The 24,633-nt window shown below is 40.7% G+C and overlaps 1 protein-coding gene and 1 long non-coding RNA gene across 4 annotated transcripts in view; one reads left to right on the forward strand and one right to left on the reverse strand.

Moving 5' to 3' along the window:
* The window catches only part of TMEM50A (transmembrane protein 50A), a 20,673-nt gene extending 16,808 nt beyond the window's left edge, over positions 1–3,865 (reverse strand). The window contains exons 1-3 of the mRNA XM_061186976.1: positions 3,705–3,865; positions 1,903–2,008; positions 55–167 (exon numbers count right to left, since the gene is read on the reverse strand). Coding sequence (XP_061042959.1) covers positions 55–167; positions 1,903–1,995 — 206 coding nt within the window. The 5' untranslated portion in view covers positions 1,996–2,008; positions 3,705–3,865. The remainder of the gene's footprint in view (positions 1–54; positions 168–1,902; positions 2,009–3,704) is intronic.
* On the forward strand, positions 3,566–24,493 carry LOC133088862 (uncharacterized). Of its 3 annotated transcripts, none has more exons than XR_009700553.1 (5): positions 3,566–4,039; positions 4,532–5,034; positions 6,024–6,173; positions 10,427–10,554; positions 22,391–24,493. It is a non-coding gene; the product is annotated as an uncharacterized LOC133088862 (long non-coding RNA). The 3 variants fall into 3 exon arrangements; XR_009700554.1 differs by having other exon boundaries at positions 10,427–10,481; XR_009700555.1 differs by having other exon boundaries at positions 4,713–5,034.
* The last annotated feature ends 140 nt before the right edge of the window (positions 24,494–24,633 follow it).

A 24,633-nucleotide genomic window follows, 5' to 3' on the forward strand; every position in this document is an offset into this window, starting at 1 on the left:
AACATTCTTCTTTTGTGACAATCTGTAAGTCATATCACTAACAATGACACTTACATTAGGAAGGCTATGGTTGCTATAACACCACAGGCATGGTAGGAGTGGTTGAACTCTTCCATGCTGGGATAAATGACAGCTGCATCTATGATAATCCACCAGCCTGTAAAAAACTAAAACAAACAAACCACAAAAAGGATAAATTACAGTTATTTCATATCTTACTGGATAGAAAGAAAGCAAGGAATCTTGCTTTCCAGCAAAGAAAGCAAGGAATCAAGCAAAGAATCTAAGTGAAGAGATCCCTTCTAATAAAGTCCAAAATTTTCTTAAATGTTCCAGCAGTGTCTTGCATATAATTAGTATATGGCTTAATATCTGATGAAAGATTAGATACCCTAAAGTCCCACAGCAATTATTATTTATTAACACTTCTTTTCTAAGTCTCCTTTAGTCATTATTTTATGTTGTCATATTAAAGTCTGTAATCTAATTTGGTGAACTAGAAGTTACAATATTTCATGGCAGGAGAAAGGAAAAAAGTGATTCAGACTCCAGCTGACAGGAGGAGTGGCCTGTTGCCGATATATTATAAGCCTCCAGGAAGATATTATCGAAAATGAAAAAAAAAAGTATTCAAAATAATATAGGGAATAATTATCGTTGATAGAATTTTAGCTAGCCTCTTGGTGTTGTGAAATAAACAATGGCTATGCAGTACTGCTTTCCCTTTTGATGAATTATAGTGCAGTCTACAGACGGTTTCAGAGATTATGCTAAATTCAATTTAAATACCAAATTATAATTTATCTTAATTGCATTTGGTTCTGGACACTATCAAGGGCAAACATATAAAGAAAAAACATTAAAACTGCACAAATATTTTTTATCACCTGAGCAGAAACTTACAGTAAGATGATATTAAGCAAATACTGACAAGTAGCTTAGAAGGTTTGGAAAGTAACCCCCTTCTCTATCCCCACTTGCAACCCTGACCTAGTTCGCTCTCAGAATTGCCATCTTCAGGGAATTATTTTAAAATAACTATTTTAGGCTAATCAAATTATTTTTATCAGGTTACAGACAGATCCATACTCCATTAATGACTTTTTTACTAGCTAGTGCAAGTACTCTTTCACTGTTTTTTTTTCACCCTTAGCTCAATGTATTCAAGATATTTTCTTCATAGACTAAAATTCAAAGCTTTTTTTTTTTTTTTAAGAGCAGAATTTCTACAGTAGTTTTATATTTTGACATTACTTTGGAAAAATATAGGATAATTATTTTTCATAGATTATAACTGTCAGAGACTAGGCAAAGGGGACATATTTAAACTTAGAGTTTTGTTTGTTTAAAATTCACTCTTTAGAGCATATGACAACATTAGAGGACAAAACAAATATCAGATACCTTGAAGGATCTGTAATGTAAATAAGAATTTTATACTATAAATTACTTCTAAGCAATATATTTTTATGAGTTCTTTCTATTTTCTAATGAGATTGAGAAGAAAGTTAACGCTGGATCATGGAGAAACGCAATCATATCTCTTGAATGGTTCTGACCTGATTGTTTCTTAAACACTTCTTAGTAACTTAATGTACTCATTAAGAGGAAGCATAATCCATGCTATGAGTAAGTGTATAAAATATACTGTCTTACTATACAATTTTTTTCATGCAGTTAAAGTAAAATAATCTGATCAAATTTCAAGCCATAATGTCAACTCTTTAAATGGAATAACTAAACCCTCTCATAAATAAAACAAAATATCAACATTTATTTTTAAAAATTCAGTAGTCAAAGATAAAATAAATAGCACTTACTTAAAGACATCACACAGAGCTTTAAATACATAAAAACAAACACACCAAAATAATGAAGGCCCAAATTATCAAGGACACTTACTAGGATACCAGCAGCAACGGAAGCAATAGTATTGCGCTTTTCCCCCCAATCAATGCATTCTGAGCATCTCAAGCCTTCTAGAAATCCAGACATTTTTTTCAGGTCACTTGAAAAAACAAACAAACAAACAAAACCAACTAAAGTACTTCTATTGACTTGCTTCAAACCTGACTTATGTTTCTAGAAAATGATTAACAGTTTAGGAATAATTTAATAAAAGTGAAGTTACAAATACTTTATCTGGCTACACATACTTCAGAATATTTGATTTAGCTTTTGATGAATTTCCACATAACTTTGGAAAACAAAATGTGGACTCATTTAAGTTTTTTTTTTTTAATTTAAAAGATGGTTTTGGTATATTTTAAGCAATATAAACAAAAGTGGGCATCCAAATATTGAAAAAATTTTACACTGATTATTAATTTTAATTCCAAACTAAGTTATTATGTGACTTAGATATTTACAGTCCAGCAGCACTAGCATAGCAAAGAGACAAATGATAAAACTTTGGTTCTGAGTTAAAGCATGGACTCAGATGAAAAATATTTCTCTTAGCAATTTACCCATTTTGTCATAGAACATGTTTCTTTACACTCAGATTAAGAAATTAAACACTGCACCCGCATCACGTCCCTTCACTTCATTATTTTTTCCTTCTCCATGTCTGTCTGTTGGCGTCATTTCTATGTAAAGAACACCCATTTCATTTTAGTAAGCTCTATCTCTGATTCTAACATGTTTTCCAGCCAAAAGAAAGCACAAAATTGAAGTCAATATTAATTCAGACCACAAAAAAAGAAAGAAGGAAAGAAAGAAAAAAAAAGAAAGGAAGGAAGGAAGAAATTAAAGAAAGAAGGAAGGAAAGAAAGAAAGGAAAGAAAGAAAGAAAACGCCCTGTTATATTACCATGGATAAATTACCGTAGACGACATTTACATAAAACATTCCTTAGAGCTGGGCCATACAAACCTGGTCTGAGACACAGCCATAGGATCTCTATTTCAGAATATGAAAAAGCCTGCATTAAGTGTAAACTGTTAATAATCAAGCAAACATCCAAACTCCTACAGTGAATCTTAACCTGTCCATGAAGCTACTCTGTAGCCAGCAACTATGGTTGTTCAAAAACATATCCTAAAAAAGAGCAATGAATCCAGTTGGAAACTCCCTTTTAAAAATTAAATTTAAAACTGTGATTATACCCAGTGCTAATATGTCTTTCGGACAAGCCCAATTTTGAAAATTCACTCGTTTTATTCTTCCCTGGGAGGAACGGCAAGCCAGTATGTTGTTTTCGGTTCACCCCAATGACGCCGCCCCGAATCCGTTTTTCTTTGGTTTATTACCCGCACAACTCGTGCCCAAACTCCGCCCTCCAGATTCTGGGGATCTGAGGTGTAGAGAGTGGCCTGCGACTGGGAAGATGTGGAAACTAGTTCTAGCTGTTGTGGCTCGGCCATCTCCCTCGCCGAGGGAACCAGCCGGCTTACACTCCTTCCGGGGTGTCAGTTTCTGCAGCTCTAAAGTAGGGGGGCATGCTGAGTTTCAGGGATCCTGTGACGTGCCGGGGAGGGCGCTGTCCGGAGTGCGGAGGCGGTCGCCCTCTCCCGCCGCCGGCCGGACACGAGTCAGCAGGAAGTGGCCAGGAAGGGTCCAGCAAGGCACAGCCTGAGCCTGCAGCTTCCCAGAGGGTGGACCCAACGACTCAGGCAGCATCAGACGGGCAGACACTCCCGGGTCCCGGCCTCATCCGGCCTGCGGCAGTTCCTCCCCTTCCCCCACTCTTGCCTGGCACTTACGTCCAGCCCCGCGCGTGCAGTCGGTCCAGAGCCCGGTGTCGCGCCGCGCCGGGCCGCCTCACTTTCCCAGTTCCAGCCAAGAAAACAAAACAGCTACAGGCCGCCGGATACCCGGATTGAGCAGCACCGCCCCAGGAGCTCGGTCGCGCATGCGGAGACGGGGCGGAGGGAGCGGCGCGGGGAGAGAGTAGCACTCGCTGAGGGAGGGCTAGAGAGAGCCACGCCCACCGCGCCGACGTCTCTGGGGATGCTCGGGGCGCCAGCTGTGGGGACTTTCCGCAGCGCTCAGTTCACATGTGTACGTCGGAAGTGATACTTGGGTCCGGCATTCAAGGGTAGGTGTGAGAAGTTGCTTTCTCCTAAGCTTTCGAAAGAAGGCGTTTGTTGGGGCTCTGTATCCGTCTTCAGTGAGGTGGTAAATTTTCTAGTGCTGGGGTTGCTCACACAGTTATCTCAGGCATGGGTCCCGTGTGGTGCAAAACGTAGGTCCGGGTTCGCGGCCCCACAGCACTAATCGGGGTTTTAAAGTCCCGTTTATTTTCTCAGAGCCTGGCCCCGTCCTCGCCGTAGCTTCGCCTCCGTGAGTGGCGGGGTCATTCCCGGGAGGCGGGGACCTCCCGGTTCTGGAAGCGGGCTACCTGGGCGACCCAGAGGGTCCCGGCGCGGTGACCCTCTTCTGAGACTTGACCTTTTTTTTCCGTTTGCTTTAAGGCAGGGTTTCTCAGCCTAGGCACTACTGACATTTTGGGCCAGATAATTCTGTTTTTTGGGGGGGAGCAGTCCTGTGCGCTGTAGGGTGTTTATCTGCATCCCCTTCTTTCCCCCAGTTGTGACAACCAAAAATGTCTCCAGATTGCCAGACATCCCCTCCCGGGGAAAATCGTCGGGAGATAGGATTCGGTTTAGGAGATACTCTGGGTTATGGGGAAGTGACCCTTTTCAGAGCTGGCAGCAACGATGTCTTAGCTACGTGAACGAACTTGTGGCCGGGCTCGCCCGCTCTTCCAGACGCTCTCGTTCCTGTTCCAGCGTCTCGCTGGAGTCGGTCGTGGTCCAGGAGTCAGAGCCCGCCCGGGAGAAGGAGCAGGTCACGGTCTCGGTCCGAAAGGCGCCACCAGAGAAAGTACGGGCGCCACTCGCAGTCTTCCTCGCGGAGCGGGTCGCGATCCCGCAGGAAGTGCCGCTCTCGGGGAAGGTCGTATTGCAGAAGGGCCTTCTCGAACACGCAGGGTGACAGTACTAGGGCTTTGACCCTGTAGTGTACCCGAAAGAACACAGCACTTGGAGGGAGAGATCCAGGAAGAGGTCGCAGAGCAGAACCCCGTTTCCTGTAAGTAAAAAAGGTGGGTGGGTTATTTGTGGTTAAGAGAGGCGCACAGGTTCACCTCTTTTTACATGTAGGGCGACGGTATATGAGTAGGCTAGGGAACCAAGGTTGTTGTGTCATTTAATTTCTTTGATTTCTTTTGATGTATGAAATCTCTGTAGCTTTGGGTTGGGGGCGGTATTATCTTTTTTTTAAATAAATTTATTTATTTTATTAATTTATTGTTTCTGGCTGCGTTGCGTCTTCGTTGCTGCGCGTGGGCTTTCTCTAGTTGCGTGGAGCGGGAGCTACTCTTTGTTGCGGTGCACGGGCTTCTCATTGCGGTGGCTTCTCTTGTTGCGGAGCATGGGCTCTAGGCGCGCGGGCTTCAGTAGTTGTGGCTCCCAGGCTCTAGAGCACAGGGTCAGTAGTTGTGGCGCACGGGCTTAGTTGCTCCGCGGCATGTGGGATCTTCCCGGACCAGAGATCGAACCCGTGTCCCCTGCACTAGTAGGCGGATTCTCAACATTGCACCACCAGAGAGGCCCGTAGGGGCGGTATTATCTGATTAGCAGACAAAACTATACAATCACAATCCATAGCCTATTTTTAAATGGACATCATTCATACCCCTCGAGATTAAAGATTAATTGTGGCTTTAAATGGTTCGGGGTGGAGGAATCTAGTGCAGGCAGTTCTTAATGGAACCTTTTAAATGTCTATTAATGACATTAGTTTACCAGCTCTGAGCAGCTTTAACAAATCTTGCCTTCAGCTTTTAATAAGTTAACTAATGACTGCGGGAGGAACGGTATTAATTTTCCTTTCTCTTTTGCGTTTTCTGTCTCCACCCTTTTTTACATTTACTGGCATAACAAGACTGTGGAGTATTTTATAAACATAAGTGAGCATCTTTATCTTGCTTTTATAATAAAGTGCATCCTTAGTTTGTCATTCTTATACTTTTTGGGGTATGCTATAGAATTAATGAGTATTCGGTGTTTTCTTTGTAGGTAAAATGGAGCTATTAGAAATAGCAAAAGCAAGCGCAGCTAAATCATTCAGAACAACCAACCTTGACTTCCCAGCTAGTCTCAGAACTGTTCCTTGTAGCTAAAGAAAGAAACTGTGGAACAGCTGTACCAAATACTGCAAAGTTCAAGGTAAGCCAGATTTATCCAAACAAAACTTACAGAAAAACTACCGTCAGAAAGATTTGGTTAACCATTTTTATCTGATTTACCTTAGACTACACTTCTCAGAAAGTCTAGCTAAACCTAATTTGCTAAAGTCAAAATAGCAGATCTGAAAATACTAGATAGTCTCTCACTCATGAAAATGGGAGAGTAATGAACTTTATTTTTGGTGACCAACCATACCAGATTGGGACTGTCCCTGAAAGTCCCATATTCTAAGAAATCCCTCCTGGGTAAAAAAATGCCCTGGTTCTCAGCAGTGAGTGCAAAGATTAGCAGGGGAGAGGAGGGGTGCAAAACCCATATTATGGCCCCCCAAAAAAGAGGCTGAAGACTACACCTTTTTTATGAATATGATGATAGTCTGCCTTCTGTTAACCACAAATGAATATGGTGATTGTCAGCCTTCCCTTGACCAGTGATATTGGCAACCATTTGTGTGGTTCACATAGTATATCCATTGTAGCCTTCTCTCAGAGCAACTTAAGTTCTAGTCAGGAGTGTTAACAGTCCAATTAACTGTTTTCTCTGTATGGAGATAGTGCTAGTGAATTTTTAACTTTATGAATATTGTGACCATGTTTTCTAAGAGTTCAGATAATGAAAATGAGAGTGAGTTCCATACCAATGCCAGCATGACCCAGACAATACCAAGAAAGAAGACTAAATGGCTATGTTATTTTAATGACAGATGGAAGGACACTTACTACTGGATTAGGGAGGTAAATAATCCAAAAGGAGCATACTGCACAATATGTAGAAAAGAATTCGGGGTTGGCCATGGTGGAGAAGGGGATGTGAAGACACATATGGGGACCGAATCCCACAAATCCAGGATGAGACAAGCAAGCACTTTTGAATCAATACAAAGTGTTTTTGTATCCCAAAAACACACCAGTGCTCAATGGAAAATAGCAGCTGCTGAATTAGCTTGGGCATATCGTACAAATGAACATGCGTTGTCCTATTGCTCTCTTGATTGCTCTGTGAAGCTGAGTAAAGTTACATATCCTGATTCAGAGGCTGCAACTAAAATGTCTTGTGGGCGAACAAAAGGGGCGATTTTGATCACGGACGTGTTGACCCCTTACAGTATACAGCTGATCCTGTCAGATCTTACCAGCAATCGTGCTTTCTATGGTATATTAAGTGATGTGTTGAATCATGGCAATAAAAAGTGTTCCCCCTAGCTCTCAGGTACCTCAATTTGAAAAATGGAGTTTCAAACTGTCTTCTTGTTGTCTATGAAGATTTTAATGAAACCTCAGAAAATACAAAACGAAAGACTGTTGATATCCTGTCCAAATACAAACTAGACTTTGCTCACCTATCTGCATATTCAGCAGATAGTGCAGATGTAAATTTCAGCAAATTCCATTCAGTCTATAAACTTCTTACCAAAAACAATGAAAATATCTTACCTGCTAAGTGTCCTGCACAGCTTGTACACAAGACTGCTAAAAAGGGGTGTGATTTGCTTTCCTGTGACATTGAGGCTTTCATAATGAAGGTTTTGGGTTACTTTTCAGTTTCTTCAAAACATGTAGAAGCACTTAATGAGATTTTTGACTTTGTAGAAATGGAAGGAGAGAGACTCCTTAGACAGATGCCAACAAGATGGCTGTCATTGTTGCCAGCCATAGGAAAGATGTTAAAATGTTGGCCTACTATAGAATCCTATTTTCAAAGTGTGGGAAAAGAAAAATGTCCTTCTCTAATATGGAAGTGCGTAGAAGATGAGAATGGAGAAAAGGATTACAGTACAACAGAAATTTATATGCTTTTTCTCCAGAACTGCTTGATGATCTTTGAAGAGGCCATAAGGAGCCTAGAAAAGGATAAACTGTCTGCACCTGCGTTATTTGATACTATGTGTAAGTTGTGACAAAAACTCACACAGCAAAAAACTGACTCATTTTTTGGAAAGAAAACTGCTTTAGAACTGAAAAGAATGTCACCAGAAAAGGGCAACCAAATTAAACAGGATTTTCTCAACTTCTTTACTAGAACAATAACTCATTTGGAATCCAATATCGATTTCACAAGTTCAAATTACCTCTGTGCTTTAAAACCATTTTCCCTGAGAAAGAGAGGTTTAACTTACAAGGACATTCCACGTGCTTCAGAATGTTTTAAAATGATGGATGGGGCTTCCCTGGTGGCGCAGTGGTTGAGGGTCTGCCTGCCAGTGCAGGGGACACGGGTTCGAGCCCTGGTCTGGGAGGATCCCACATGCCGCGGAGCAACTGGGCCCATGAGCCACAACTGCTGAGCCTGCGCGTCTGGAGCCTGTGCTCCGCAACAAGAGAGGCCGCGATAGTGAGAGGCCCGCGCACCGCGATGAAGAGTGGCCCCCGCTTGCCGCAACTAGAGAAAGCCCTCGTACAGAAACGAAGACCCAACACAGCCATGAATAAATAAATAAATTAATTAATTAAAAAAAAAAAAGTGATGGATATTTTAGACACGGATAACCTCTATGATGAATTTATAGATGCAAAGGACCTGATTGACAAACAGCTGGTCTACCAAAATAAGCCTGTAGATAAAAAATGGATGGACAGGGCTTCCCTGGTGGCGCAGTGGTTGAGAATCTGCCTGCCAATGCAGGGGACACGGGTTCGAACCCTGGTCTGGGAAGATCCCACATGCCGCGGAGCAACTAGGCCCGTGAGCCACAATTACTGAGCCTGCGCGTCTGGAGCCTGTACTCCGCAACAAGAGAGGCCGCGATAATGAGAGGCCCGCACACCACGATGAAGAGTGGCCCCCACTTGCCGCAACTAGAGGAAGCCCTCGCACAGAAACAAAGACCCAACACAGCCATAAATAAATAAATAAATAAATAAATAAAATTAAAAAAAAAAAATGGATGGACATTTTTGGAGAGCTAGAAATTAATTCCTGCAAGTCCCAAAACTTGCTGTTGCTAGTAAGTAAAATCCTAAATATTCCACCCTCAAATATTTTTATTGAGAGGATATTTAGATTGATGTCATCACATTGGACGGACACCATGAATCAGTGTAATGTGGGTTTGATAAGAGCACAACTTCAGGTCAAAGAGAATTTCACATTTGACTGTATTCAGTTTTACCACTACATAAAAGAAAAGAAGGATGTCCTAAAGGCAGCAGGCAGTTCAGAGAAGTATTATTGGAAAAGGAAACCAAAGGAGTGAAAAGATCCTGTATCATGGGCAGAAAGGAACATGCCATTGTTATTTTTTAATAAATATAGCAATGTTTGTTTAACTAATCCTATTGAATTTACATTCTCCTTTAAAAAATTCTTATGTTTTTATGTCTTAAGAATACGGAATAATATAGCCTATAAAATTTAAATATTCAATTGTTTAAAAAAAGTAAATTGGTGTATCAGAGGAGGGAAATGCATAAAGATATCGTTACATATTTCTCATACATTATTTAATTAGTCCTGTTATTGTCACTGTTAACTAGTCCTATTTTTAAATAATAGCATTTATGTAAATGAAGGATAAATTATACAACATATGTAAACACCTGTCTCATATTTTTATATTAAAGTAATGACACTTGTGTGTAATTATTATCTATTGTATTATGGTGTGTATGTGTATGTTTTTGTTTGTTTTAGCTTTGTCCCAGATTGGCTCTCCCTACAATCAGTCCTTTTATCTTTCTTAACTATGGAATTTTGATCCCTGTTTTAAGTAGATTCTCTTTGGGATTCCCCCCTCCCCCCTCCTGTACCAATTATCCTTGGCTAAAGAGAATCACCAAATAATTACTTTAGGCTGAGGTGGTAAGGAAGGGCCTTGTAGGTTGAATTGGGTCTGTTAAAATGGAGACTAGGCCTAAAAATCCCTCAAGCAGACAAAGCCAGTTAAGCCATGTAAGCAAAACTTAATCTAGCTTACTTCATGAATGTTAGCAAAACTAAATTTAGGTTATTTCTTGCAAATGCCTCCGATAATCATACCCAAAATTTAGTGTCTTCCTAAAATGGTATAAGAGAATCACTTTTAACCAATCCCCTGCCATTTGGAAACCCCCATTGTTTAATAACCAATCCTTGTAAAAGTTAAACAACTTCCTCAATCTCATGTTATAAGCCATCCTATAAACATGCCTTTGAGCTTCTTACCATTTTCAGTCTGAAGTCTCCCAGTTTGTGAACTGTTCTTTTGTGTGCACAATGAACTCTTAACATTTTAATTTGATCTGATGTTTTCACAGTTTCTTGTGTCATAAGTGGGATCTGAAGACTATCCCCTGACAAGCCCTGAGGCCGGTGAGTAACCAGGTGCCAGTACCTAACAAGCCCATTGTGCTTGCTGCTTTCTCATTGACCATGGAGTTCTAGGGTAAGTCTCTGCTCTTTGTGTCTGGAGCTCTCTGACTTTATTGTGCATACTGGTGTCGTCTTCAAGCTTTTTGGTCACTCTTCTGTCTGTAAAGGGAGAAAACCCATGATTCCCTGGGTTTCTAGATAGCAGTAAAATTCCCACACTCTCTTATAGATACAGTCATTTTTAGGGAATCTATAGGCAAAGATTAGGGAATTTCCTGGTGATCCAGTGGTTAAAACTCTGCTTTCACTACTGAGGACATGGGTTCAATCCCTGGTCAGGGAATGAAGATCCCACAAGCCATGTGCCACTGCCAAAAAATAAATAAATAAAGGCAAAGATTAGTTGCGCCCAGTCTAAAACTCTTTCCCTACCTCCTTCAAAAGCTCCTGCTTCTTATGTATATGTACTTAATGACCAGGATCTTGTCCCTTTTTGGAAAAATGAGTGCACTCTACATAGGGTAACTTGGAATTACAGTGGTCACTTTGGGGAAACTTTAACTTAGATAAGGTAGTCCACCTTAGGGGTACCCCTGAAAAGATATGATCCCAAACCTTTCAAAAACAATGGAATGCATGGGACTTCCCTTGTGGTCCAGTGGGTAACTCTCCGTGCTCCCAATACAGGGGGCCCGGGTTCGATCCCTGGTAGGGGAACTTGATTCCATATACATGCCTCAACTAAGGGTCCACATGCCGCAACTAAGACCCAGCGCAGCCAAAATACATAAATAATAAATAAATAAGTAAATAAATAAATATTTTTAAAAAACCGATGGAATGCATTTTCGATTGGTTTGGAAGCCTCCGAAAGACAAAATGACTCTAAAATAGCCTCTTCTAAAGGAATCATTACCATGAGCCAACGAAAAACTTAACACCAAAGCTCTGATCGACATGAATGACTTGAGTGACCTGCAGCTAATCCCTCTGCTCCTCTTTATTCTCCTTAATCTGATTATTTCTGAACCCACTAACCCCTTTGATCTTTTACCCTTTCCCCCCAAACCCCCTAAATATCAGATGTCCTTTAAAATAAGTTACTCTAATGAACCAGGGATCAGTAGAATTTAAACCCTGGTCTTGAGCCAAGCTTTGAACCATTGTAAATAATTTTCCAGACCCTAAAAAGGACCAAACCACTGATAAATTTATAGAAGAATTTCAAAATTCTTGGTGCCTATGACCCTGGACTACCTGATTTTTACCAGTTTGTTAACACTGAGTCCAGGAAATGCTCAAAATTGGCTTCAAGAAATATACTGGAAAGACCCTACCTAAGATTTTGAAGGCCCCAACAAACATGCCTCCAGAGGTAGAATAAAAAGAGCAAGAAAATAAGTCAGCGGCTTCTTGAAGAAGTTCCCAAGATTTTCCCTATGAGAATTGACTGGGCCATATTGCAATCCTGTTTTAGAAAAAAAACCAGTGGCAGGTTTCTGAATTAGTTTAGAAGTAGTACTTAGACAATATTGTGGTCTCAAAGACCTGGGGACTGGTTTTGCCTTGTGTGCTCATTTTTTTAATGGGCTTAACCCAGAACTCAATGGTTTGTTACGGGAACATAAATTAGAATCAGAAGCCACTTCTCTCCCAGAGCTTCAACATCTTGCTGAACATTTTGAAAGAACAACAGAACAGAAAAAGGCTGCTATCAAGAAAATAAATTCACGGCCCTACGACTGCAACAACCTTGACCCAACTTCAAGAGGTCCATTCCTACTCCAAGTTTTGCCCCTATTGGTAGAGATAGCTGCAAATACTGTAATCAAAAGGGGCATTGGAAGAACAGCCCACTTTTTTTTTCTTTTTTGGCTGCGCCACACAGCATATGGAACCTTAGTTCCCCTACCAGGGATTGAACCTGCGCCCCTTGCATTGGAAGCGCAGAGTCTTAACCACTGGACTGCCAGGGAAGTCCAAGAACAGGCCACTTTTAGCAATCCAGTTGCCCTATAAGAGAGAGCTCTCAACTCCCAGATTCTTGTGATGACTGTCAACAATGATAAGGCTCCAAGAAATTGCCCAGTAAGCTACTTTCAATAATTCCTTTAACTCAAGAATGAAAATTAAACTAAACTTAAATGGAGAAATTTCTACCATGTTGATAGATACAAGAGCAACTCTACTTTTTCTTTCTTTTTTTTTTTTGTGGCTGTGCCATGAGGCTGGTGGGATCTCAGTTCCCCACCAGAGGTTGAACCTGAGCCATGGCAGCGAAGGCCCCGAATCCTAACCAATAGGCCACCAGGGAACTCCCTTCCCCCCATCCCCCCAACTCTATTTACTTTAAAACCACCGTGATACATGAAGAACCTCCCTCAGAGTAATAAAAATATCTTAGTAGTGGGAGTTTCCAGTCAAGTTCAAAGAGTTCCTTTATTGGAACCCATAACTGTTGGCTCTTTCTCTGAAAGTCATACTTTTCTATTATGCAGTACTGCCCCTGTGAATTTCCTAGGTAAAGACCTGCTTTCTGTAGCTATTTACTATTTATAATAGCCAAGACATGGAAGCAACCTAAATGTCATCAACAGATGAATGGATAAAGAAGATGTGGTATGTACACACACACACACACACACACACACACACACACCCCAATGGAATATTACTCAGCCATAAGAAAGAATGAAATTATGCCATTTGCAGCGACATGGATGGACCTAGAGATTATCATACTAAGTGAAGTAAGTCAGACAAAGAAAGACAAATATAGTATGATATCACTTATATGCGGAATCTTAAAAAATGATACAGGGACTTCCCTGGTGGCGCAGTGGATAAGACTCTGTGCTCCCAATGTAGGGGGCCTGGGTTCGATCCCTGGTCAGGGAACTAGATCCCACATGCATGCCACAACTAAGGAGCCCTTGTGCTGCAACTAAGGCGCCTGTGAGCCACAACTAAGACCTGGTGCAACCAAATAAATAAATAAATATTTTTTTAAAAAATGATACAAATGAACTTATTTACAAAACAGAAATAGACTCACAGACAGAAAACAAACTTATGGTTACCAAAGGGGGGAGGGGAGGAATAAATTAATAGACACACACTACTATATATAAATAGATAAATAACAAGGACCTACTATATGGCACAGGGAACTACATTCAATATCTTGTAATAAATAACCTATAATGGAAAAGAATCTGAAAAAGTTATACATATATAACTTTGCTATACACCTGACACTAACACAACATTGTAAATCAATTATACTTCAATAAAAAGTTGGTTGTTTTGGGGGGAGAAGAAGATCTGCTTTCTAAATTACAAGGCCAAATAAAATTTTCCTCAGGAGAAATAACCTTAGACTTTCCAGACTCATCAGACACTGAAGCATTATGTGTTCTCCAAGCCCAAATTGATTGTCCAGAGGAGACTACTAAATTCCATAAAAATATAGATGTTATAGATCTCTCTGAAATCCCTGATACTTTTTATCAGGGATAAAAAGTATTAAAATTCAGAATGATCATTAAAATTCAGAATGATCCTTCTAAACTGCTTCCTAACTCACCTCAATACCCCTTAAAGCCTGAAGCCATATAAGGGGTCACCCCTATAATAGAAGATTTATTAAGTCAGAGGCTAATTATCCCCTGTATCAATTCTTGCAGTGCTCCTATCTTGCCTTTAAAGAAACCCTGTAGATGGGGATGGAGATTTGTATAGGACCTTAGAGCCATAAGTAAGAGCCACTGTGATACTGACATTTCCAGGGGTACCAAACCCAAGTACTTTGTTGGCAAATATACCAACTGAATCCAAATGCTTTACAGTTGTGATCTTATGCTCTGCTTTCTTCAGCATCCCTGTGGGCAAGGTAAGTCAATATTTATTTGCTTTTACTTGGAGAAATCAAGTAGTATCGGACGATAATGCATCAGGGATTTACCGAGGCTCCCCCACACTTTTCACAAATTTAACATCAGGATTTAAACACTCTGCTGCAATTTCTCAGAAATTCTACCTTGATTTAATATGTAGATGATTTAATATGTAGGAATCAATTCAACATATCTGTTACAACGACTGGCTTATAAAGGCTGTAAGGCCTCAAGATAAGCTTCAGTTACCACAAGAGATGGTTCGTTATCTAGGTCATGACTTCTCTGCAAAAGTAATCTTTCTGTCTTTAGAAAGAATAAATACCATTTGGGACTTCCCTGGTGGCGCAGTGGTTAAGACTCTGCAGTCCCAGTACAGGGCGCCCAGGTTTGATCCCTGCTCAGGGAACTAGATCCCACATGCATGCCACAACTAAGAGTTTGCATGCCACAACTAAGAGTTTGCATGCCACAACTAAGGAGCCTGCCCCCTCAACTAAGGAGCCCACCTGCTGTAACTAAGACCCAGCACAACCAAATCAATAAATAAGTAAGTATTAAAAAAGTAAATAAATACCATTCAAAATTATCCTAGACCTGTAAGGATTCCTCAGACTTGCAGGATATTGTAGGTCCTGAGTCTCATATTTTTCTTTATTGGCTTCCCCACTCTATGAACTAAAAATAGCACTCAGTAATCTCTTCCTTGGGAAATAAAACATAAGGAAACCTTTACTGAACTCAAATGGGCTTTACAAAATCCTCCCACATTATTGCCCCCGAAATGTACTAGACCCTTTGTATTGTTCATCCATGAATGGAACAATCGGGCTTTAGGAGTCCTCACTCAAGAACATGGAGGAAAAAATAGACGTATAGCCTATTACAGCCTGCAGTTGGACCCAGCAGCCAGGGCATATCCAAATTGTTTAAAAGCAGTAGCTGCAGCAACAAAAAAATTGTAGAGTCTTCCTTGGAACTTTTTCAGGGAAATGATTCATATCTACAGGTTCCTCATGCTGTAGAAAGTTTACTAAATACTGAGCATTCACAGCATTTCTCAGTCAGGAGACTAACATCTTATGAGATTCTGCTCCTTCCTGTGTCCTTCAAACCTATGCATTCTTTGCTATAACTCTTTAAACCCTGCTACCCTCCTACCTTTACCCAACAAAGGAGAGACGTATAACTGTATTGAATTGGTTCCTCAAAATTTGACTCCTAGATTAGATTTACAGGAAACCCCATTAACCAATCCAGAATTAATACTCTATGTTGATGGCTCCTATGCCAAAAATTCTGCAGGAAAATATCAGGCTCCTATGTTGTTACTACCCCAAATGAATTATTAGAAAGGAAAGTTCTTCCCCAATTTAATTCAGCACAACCTGCAGAGTTAGTTGGCCTGACTCAAGCCTGTGAGTTAGCCAAAGATAAAACTATAAATAGGTATGACCAATAGAGAGTATGCTTTTGGAGTAGTCCATGATTTTGGTATACTATAGAAACAGAGGGAATTCCTAACATCAAATGGCATGCCTATAAAAAATGGACCTCAGATGGCTGAGCTCCTCTGCACTATTACTACCTTCACAAGTTGCTGTCAGAAAAGCTGAAGCTTATACAGATCAGACCATGAATATCAAGGAAATGTTATAGCTGACTTTTATGCTAAGGTTGCAACTCAAGAGATTCAAAATGTACCAAAACTCTGTAATGAATTAACTCCATAAAATTGATCCAAATCAAATCACTTATGATAACTTATTTAACAGACAAGCAAATGTATCTATATTAGAAAACAAAAGTGGCACCAAGTAGGATGAAAATTTGATATAAAAAGAAGACTGGGAGGCCCTGAGTAGCCACCTGGTGTTTCCTGAATCCCTGAAGTTGCCACTTTTGCGAGCACTCTATGACTATTCACCATGGAATTGACAAAATGATTCAAATTATGAAAAAGTATTGGTGGAGTAACTGTTCTAAGATGGTGTGAAACATCTCTAATTAATGTCTAACCTGCCAATCACATATCCTGGGTAAGTCCATTATAGTGGCTCCAGAACTGCTCCCTTACCATCTGGACCATTTGAACATTTGCATTTGCATTTCATTCATTTGCTTCCTTCTATGGGCCATCAGTATGTACTTAATAATAGTATGTCTGTTTTCTAGATGGGTAGAAGCTTTTCCATGTTGGAAAGCTGATGCCACCACTGTAGCAAAGAAATTATTAGAAAATGTTTTTCCCCTTCACGGAATCCCAAACTTAATTTATTTTTAAAATTTTATTTATTTATTTTTCGCTGCATTGGGTCTTCGTTGCTGTGTGCGGGCTTTCTCTAGTTGCAGCGAGCGGGGCTACTCTTCATTGCAGTGCGCGGGCTTCTCTTGTGGAGCATGGGCTCTCGGCATGCGGGCTTCAGTAGTTGTGGCACGCGGGCTCAGTAGTTGTGGCTTGCGGGCTCTAGAGCACAGGCTCAGTAGTTGTGGCTCCCGGGCTTAGTTGCTCTGCGGTATGTGGGATCTTCCCAGACCAGGGCTCGAACCCCTGTCCCCTGCATTGGCAGGCAGCTTTTTAACCACTGCGCCACCAGGGAAGTCCCCAAACTTAATTTCAAGTGATAGAGGGATTCACCTTACTGGACAAGTTATAAAACAACTAGACAAGGTTATTCAAACGTGATGGCACTACCACTGTCCCTGTCATCCTCAATCTTCAAGAAAGGTTGAATGCACCAATAGCATTCTAAAATTAAAATTGACGAAATTAACTGAGACCACAGGATTACCTCGGCCTAAAGCGTTACCTTTAACTCTTATGACAATAAGATCAACACCTTTTGGAAAATATAAGTTGACGCCTGATGGACTTATATATACTAACAAATGTAATATAGATAGCTAGTGGGAAGCAGCCGCATAGCACAGGGAGATCAGCTCGGTGCTTTGTGACCACCTAGAGGGGTGGATAGGGAGGGTGGGAGGGAGATGCAAGAGGGAGGAGATATGGGCATATATGTATAGGTATAGCTGATTCACTTTGTTATAAAGCAGAAGCTAACACACCATTGTAAAGCAATTATACTCCAATAAAGATGTTAAAAAAAAAATAAGTTGACGCCTGATGAAATCATTACTGGGTGACCCATGCCCTTAATGATAGAACCCCACATGCTCGTCCAGCTCTTGTGAACTCTGATACGACCAGGTACTGTAAGGCTCTAGTGCAATATTAGAAGCTTATTTCCAGCAGGTCAAAGAGGCCTTTAGAGACCCTCAACCTGATGAGGACTTTCTACCCCACACTTTGGAACCCAGTGACCATATTCAGGAAAACACATCAACCAAAAGCTGCACTTGAACCTTGATGGAGTCCCATCAGGTTCTTTTAACCTCTCAGATAGTAGTCAAATTACAGAGTGTTGAACCATGGGTTCATATCTTTCAACTAAAAAGAGCTCCCTCAGACTCTTGGACCTGTCAACCTACAGCTGACTTAAAATTAAGGATACCAGGGGAAAATTTTCCCCAGAAGCAGACAACTACATGATGTAGACAACTTTCCCAAGTCAACGGAACAAGACCACTGGTGCCAAAATTAACATGCTTTTATTATTAATAATTCTATTAAGCCTTTACTAATGTTAAGTATAAACACCACTTAATTGACACTGTACAAAAAAAAATAGCATCAGTGACTAATTAAGTAGAATGTTGGATTTGTACCCAGATTGATGAAGATCCTGATGTATTCTTACAGTTATATCTTGCTAACAAAACAGTTTGGTATCAACCCAATGGATTATGGACACATTCCTAAAGCCTAACTAACCAGTTCTTCCCAATTATATTTCCTATTCATCCTCCAATAAAAGAAAAATTTCCACTTCATATTTTCAGTAATCAAATAGATTGTTCCTCTTTGGGACTTATCATTCCTCAGTAGTGTAATGAAACTGTTCGGATTAGACTTTCTTAACAAAACCCTAAAAGATTCTCTACCTATATTCATTACCAATACTATGACCAAAATAAAATTTCCCTGACTGGATGTTCTCCAGTCCCATGGCGAATTCTTCCTTCTGTCTAAATTCAGTAATCGAAGCACTGCTTGCTCATGGTTCTTGAAGAAACCTTGGGTAACCAATCCACAAATTGCCCAAGCCAAGACCATCAAAATTTAACTCTGTCCCCAAGAGGAGTGGGGCTTTATTTCCAATGCAACACCACCCTATATCAGGAACTTCCCCTAAACTGGTCATTGTGGGTTAGAGCTATTAACTCCCAATAGTCAGAAACAAAAAAAATATCTGCACATGAAACCACAATCTTGATTCATTTATTCATAAGATAACAGTTCATAAGAGAAATCCATGAAGCACCAAAACCCTCTCACTACACACAATGCTGGATTCCTTCCTTTGTCAGAGCATTAATTCTTCATACTGGCACCTGTAAATTAGAAAAGGCTGTTTTATATATCTCTAAAACTTAAAAAAAAAAAAAGCTTCAGTGACACAGCTAATTCTCTCCAAGCCTTAGATACCCAGGTTTCCAGCCTTGCTTCAGAAGTCTTACAAATAGAAGAGTCTTAGGCACCTAACTGCCCAACAAGGAGGTGCGTGTATTGTCATTGGTGAAAAATGTTTCCATGTTAATAAATCAGGAATTGTTACCCCAAATTTAAAAGATCTTAAAGGTCAGATGTTTATCTTTCGCCAAATAGGTGACACGGTTCATCCACTGATTTCTTTAGTTAAGTCTTGGCTCCTGGGAATCTCTGCCCTAGGGAATTTTTCAGTCCTTGGGTATTATTCTCATAGTCATCACATCAATTTCCCTAGTGTGTTGCATCTTCTCAAGAGATTTAAATACCTTTCAGCAGCTACTCACGCATCAAATGATGTCCATCAGGATTAGACAACTAGAAGAACTCAATGATCCAACCACCCATGTCTACCATGACTATACAACTGTCAGTAATAGTGACTGCACACAATCCACCCCCCCCCCAAAAAAAAGAAAGAAAGGAATTCCCTGGTGGTCCAGTGGTTAGGACTTGGCGCTTTCACTGCCAGGACCCGAGTTCAATCCCTGGTCGGGGAACTGAGATCCTGCAAGCCTCGTGGTGCGTCCAACAAACAAACAAAAAACCAATCCATCCTACCAACGTCAACAGTGGTACCCGAGAGTAACCCTATACTAGAACATATACAGGAACAAGAACTTGCTGAGAGTATGACCAAAAGTGGAGACCAGCCTTAAAAATCCCCCGAGCAGGGACTTCTCTGGTGGTCCAGTGGCTAAGACTGCACTCCTGATGCAGGGGGCCAGGGGTTCGATCCCTGGTCAGGGAACTAGATCCCACATGCCACAACTAAGGGTTCGTATGCCGCAACTAAAGATGCCACATGTGGCAACGAAGATCCCGAGTGCCGCAACTAAGACCCAGAGCAGCCAAATAAATAAATATTAAAAAAAAAAAAATCCCCTGAGCAGACAAAACCAATTAGGCCATGAAAGGGAAACTTAATCTAGCTTATTTCATGAATGTAAACGAAATTCAATTTAGATTATTTCTTGTAAATGCCTCTGATAATCATAAATGAAATTTAAATTGTCTTCCTAAAATGGTATAAGATAATCACTTTTAACCAATCTCCTACTGTCTGGAAACCCCTATTGTAATAATCATTGTAAAGGTTGAACAACTTCCTATTCTCGTGTTATAAGCCATCCTGTAAGGACATGCCTCTGAGCTTCTTGCCACTTTCTATCTGAAGTCTACCAGTTTGCGAACTCTTCTTTTGTACGCACAGTAAACTCTTAACATTTTACTTTGATCTGATTTTATTTTTGACAGGTCTTAACAGAAATGAGGGAGGCTTTCTAGAAAAAGGAAGAGTATTAGGAAAAAGTACAGAATTAGAGAAGTGTAGACATGTCAAAAGAAAATGAGATAGATTAATTTGACCTGAAAGGCCAGTTGAGACCAGCTCATAAAGGGTTTTTTGAAAGCCCGATTTGAGTTAGTAGGCAATGGACTCCCCTTAAAGTTCCTTTGCACAGCAGAGGGAAATCATCTGAGCTGACCATACGAATACTTTGGAATCAGTTACTAGGTTACTAGTAGGATTAGACTATCGATCCGGAGACCCCGAAGGTACTTCTGTAAAGATGTAGGCAAGAGGTGTTAAGGAAGCATGGGATCCTTACAGAGAGAAAAGGATGACTTTGCACTGAATATTACAGGGAGGATCAGGTTTGGTGTGGAGAGTAGGTGTTGAAGTTAGCTTTGCACAAGCTGAATTTTTCAAACAGCTGGAGCCTCAGGTCTAGACCTTGGAGAAAAGGCTAAAGATGTGGGATCCATTGTTCAGAAACCCTTGAAGTAGATGCAAGAATAAAGAAAAAGGAGAGGGTTCAAGACAGCCTTAGGAATTGCCTACATTTTAGGAAGTGGAAGGAGGAACAGTTAAAGAAAATAAAGTGTGATCACAGAAGAACAGCTAGGGGTCAGTGCCATGGTAGCCAGGGAAAGAAGAGCTTCAGAAAGAAGGCATTAAGATAAAAAGGATAAAAACAGAAAAAAACTTTTGGCAATTTGGAGGCCATGGAAGATCAACTTTAAGAGAATGGTTCTATTAAAAGTTTAATGAAAGAGATTTAAAGGTGTCTTATGGACCTTTTCACACGCCATTGATTCCCTGATGTTCACCTTCCCCTGTGTTTAAACTGAAGACCCGTGGCACCATGTGCCCTCCCTAGCTGAGCAGATATAAACAGGGTTCTAGTCATGGCTCCCCTGAGTAGCTGGGTGGCCTCCTATTTGAAAAATAACTTCTGAAAGGGCAGAGGCTTGGGAGAGAACACTCAATTTCCTTCTAGCTTCAGATGCCACGGTACAGAGGTAAAAAAGAAGTTCCATGTATATGAAGTTCAGATCTTATGGGAGAGATAAAAGACATAAACAGAAGAAACAATCAATAACCAGAGGAATCTATCATAAAATACAGGTATAGACAATTAGAGAATGAGGGCGACTCAAGCTACTAACAATGTGAGTTGTGAACCTTCCCTCATGGTAAACACAATACCAGAAATAATAGAAATAATACTCTTGTCTCCAATGAACAAGGAGGCCATTAAAAACTTTGGCTTTAGAGCTAGACACACCTGAGTTTAATGCCTGGCTTGGGTACAACTAGGTCTATGATACTGAACAAGTGATGTAACCTCTCCAAGCTGCAGTTTTCTCAGGTCTATAGCACTACCTCTTTCACTGTGGGCTGTGATGAGAATTAAACGAGTATGGAAAAGGTACTGGCATAGTTCCTGGTACCTAGGAAAAGCTCAATTCATATTTGTTGAATAAATGAATATGAGCTAGTAATCTTAAGAGCTCTCTGGGGGAGGTAAGACCTTGGAATATATGTGGAATGCAAGGGGAGGAGGGGTCCCACGGACACTAATGGAGGGACAATAAAGCAGGGTGGTTAAGGCATGGGCTTTGGAGGCAGATCTGGGTTCAAATATCAATCAGTTCTGTCACTTATAATACTATGACTGAGGAAATCACCTAATTCTAAACCTTGTGGACAGAAAAAAAAAACCAAACTGAAGCAAAAATGTCAAACATCTTTTTTTTATTGCAATAAAATATACATAACATACAATTTATCATTTTAACCATTTTTAAGTATATGGTTTTGTGGCATTAAGTATATTCACATTGTGCATCCGTCACCACCAGCCATCTCCATGGATACATGGATGTGAGTTACATTGTTGGTTTTTTTTCCTTTTTAACTTGGATTTACAGAAAAAATGAACAGATAGTATAGAAGGTTTCATGTTACACCCCCCCACACAGTTTCCCTATGAACATTGTGCATCAGTGTGGTACATTTGGTATAATTAATGAACTGATATTGATGCATTATTATTACTGAAGTCCATAGTTTATACAGATTTCCTTAGTTTTTACCTAATGTCTATTTTCTGTTCCAGGATCCCATCCAGGACAGCACATTACATTTATGTCTCCTGAGGCTCCTCTTAACTGTGACAGTTTCTCAGACTTTCCTTGTTTCTGATGCACAGATTTGAGGAGTACTGGTCAGGAATATTGCAGGTGTTGGTTATTTTTTGTATGTAACATTTCATGATTAAAAATTACTAATCAGGGGGACTTCCCTGGTGGTCCAGTGGTTAAGAATCCATCTGCCAATGCAGGGGACACAGGTTCCATCCCTGGTCTGGGAAGATCCCATATGCCGTGGGGCAGCTAAGCCCGTGCACCACAACTACCAAGCCCGAGCTCTAGAACCCGTGTGCCGCAACTGCTGAGCCTGCGTGCTGCAACTACTGAAGCCTGCACGCCTAGAGCCCGTGCTCCACAACAAGAGAAGCCACTGCAGTGAGAAGCCCACGCACCGCAACGAAGAGTAGCCCCGCTCGCCGCATCTAGAGAAAAGACTGCGCGCAGCAATGAAGACCCAGTGCAGCCAAAAAACAAAAAGGAACCTAAGAGTGGTGATCATTAAAAAAAAAAAAAAAGAAAAATTAGTAATCAGGGACTTCCCTGGCGGTCCAGTGGTTAAGAATTCGTGCTTCCACTGCAGGGGGCACAGGTTCGATTCCTGGTTGGGGAACTAAGATCCCGCATGCCATACGGCGCGACCAAAAAGAGAAAAAAATTACTAATCAATTGTGATAGCAATACCTGTTGGGCCTACCTTAAAACACACACACACACACACACACACACACACACACACACAACACCTCCATGCTATCAATTTAGTGCAAGCCAGCATCATTTCTCACTCTAATCACTGCAGTTGTCTCTCTGCTCCATGTTGGGCCTCCACTCCCCCCATCTTTTCTCCACACAGCAGCCAGAGAGGCTTTAAAATATAAATCAGCTTCTATTTCTTCTGGTCTCCAGATGCTTCAATGGCTTCTTTTCTTGTAGACTAAAATACACTACAGGATCCTTCATGCTCTCATCACTTATCACTCTTCCCCCGGCTCACTCTGCTCTGTCATACTGGCTTCCTTGTAGCCCCTGAAACACACCGCATTCCTGCCCTAGGACCGTTGCACCTGTCCTTTACCTGGAACGTTCCTCCTCTGCACAGCCACAGGCTCACTCCTCCACTCTTTCTAGTCTCTGCTCAGATGTCACCTCTTCAGAGAGGCATTCCCTCGCACCTTAGCTTGCAGCCCGCCCCCCACAAGTTGTCCTCTTTCTCCTTAACTTTTTTTTTTAATTCAAAATATCACTACCTGACATTACATTCTACATCTTAATTTGTTTATTGTCTGTCTCTTCCATTAGAATACAAGTTTCATGAGGCCAAGCAGTTAATACAATTTGTTTATTGCTGTATCTTAGGCTCAAAGTTAACACTCAATAAATATTGGTTACATTAATTAGTCAATAAAGTACTTTTTTTTTTTTTTTTTTTACAAGGAAGTTGGTTGTTAGGTAAGGTGGTTCACAATCTGGGACTCCTGAACTCCTAGATATCTTTGAAGGTGGCAGTTTTCTTAATTTCTAAAGATCTGGTCAGACTACAAGTTACTTACAGGGGGATGGTTCATTAATGGATATATCTCCAGAATCTGGGATAATTCCTTGAATACATTGAGCACTCAATAGAGATACCTGTATTATAATTAACTGGAATGAAATTGGCAATGTGGCAAAGCAAAGTCTTTGTGATGGCAGCATATCTGAAAGGCAGAGGAATACTGAGAAAGTTTATGTACGAGGACAATAATCACACATTAAAATTATATAATGTTTGTTAATAACACTGTTATGGACTGAATTGTGTCTCCATGCCCCACCCCTCCCCCTGTAGCCCTAACCCTCATTATGACTATATTTGGAGATAGAGCCTCTAAGGAAGTCATTAAGGTTAAATGAGGTCATAACAGCGGGGCCCTAATCTAATAGAACTAGTGTCCTTATAAGAAGAGGAGGAGACAGGTGTGCACAGAGAAAAGGCCATGTGAATACACAGTGAGAAGGCCACTATCTGCAAGCTAGGAAGAGGTCTCACAAAACCAACCCCTCTAGCACCTTGATCTTGGACTTCCAGCCTCCAGAACTGTAAACAAATAAATTTCTGTGGTTTTAAGCCACCTAGTCTGATTTCAGTCACTATGAGTGGTATCATCTCAGAAGGTGAAGGACAATGAGGAAGACACCCCACCCCATGTTTTGGGGGTGGCTTCAGATT

The sequence above is a fragment of the Eubalaena glacialis genome, chromosome 3, assembly GCF_028564815.1.
Source record: "Eubalaena glacialis isolate mEubGla1 chromosome 3, mEubGla1.1.hap2.+ XY, whole genome shotgun sequence".
Classification (NCBI taxonomy): Eukaryota; Metazoa; Chordata; class Mammalia; order Artiodactyla; family Balaenidae; genus Eubalaena; species Eubalaena glacialis.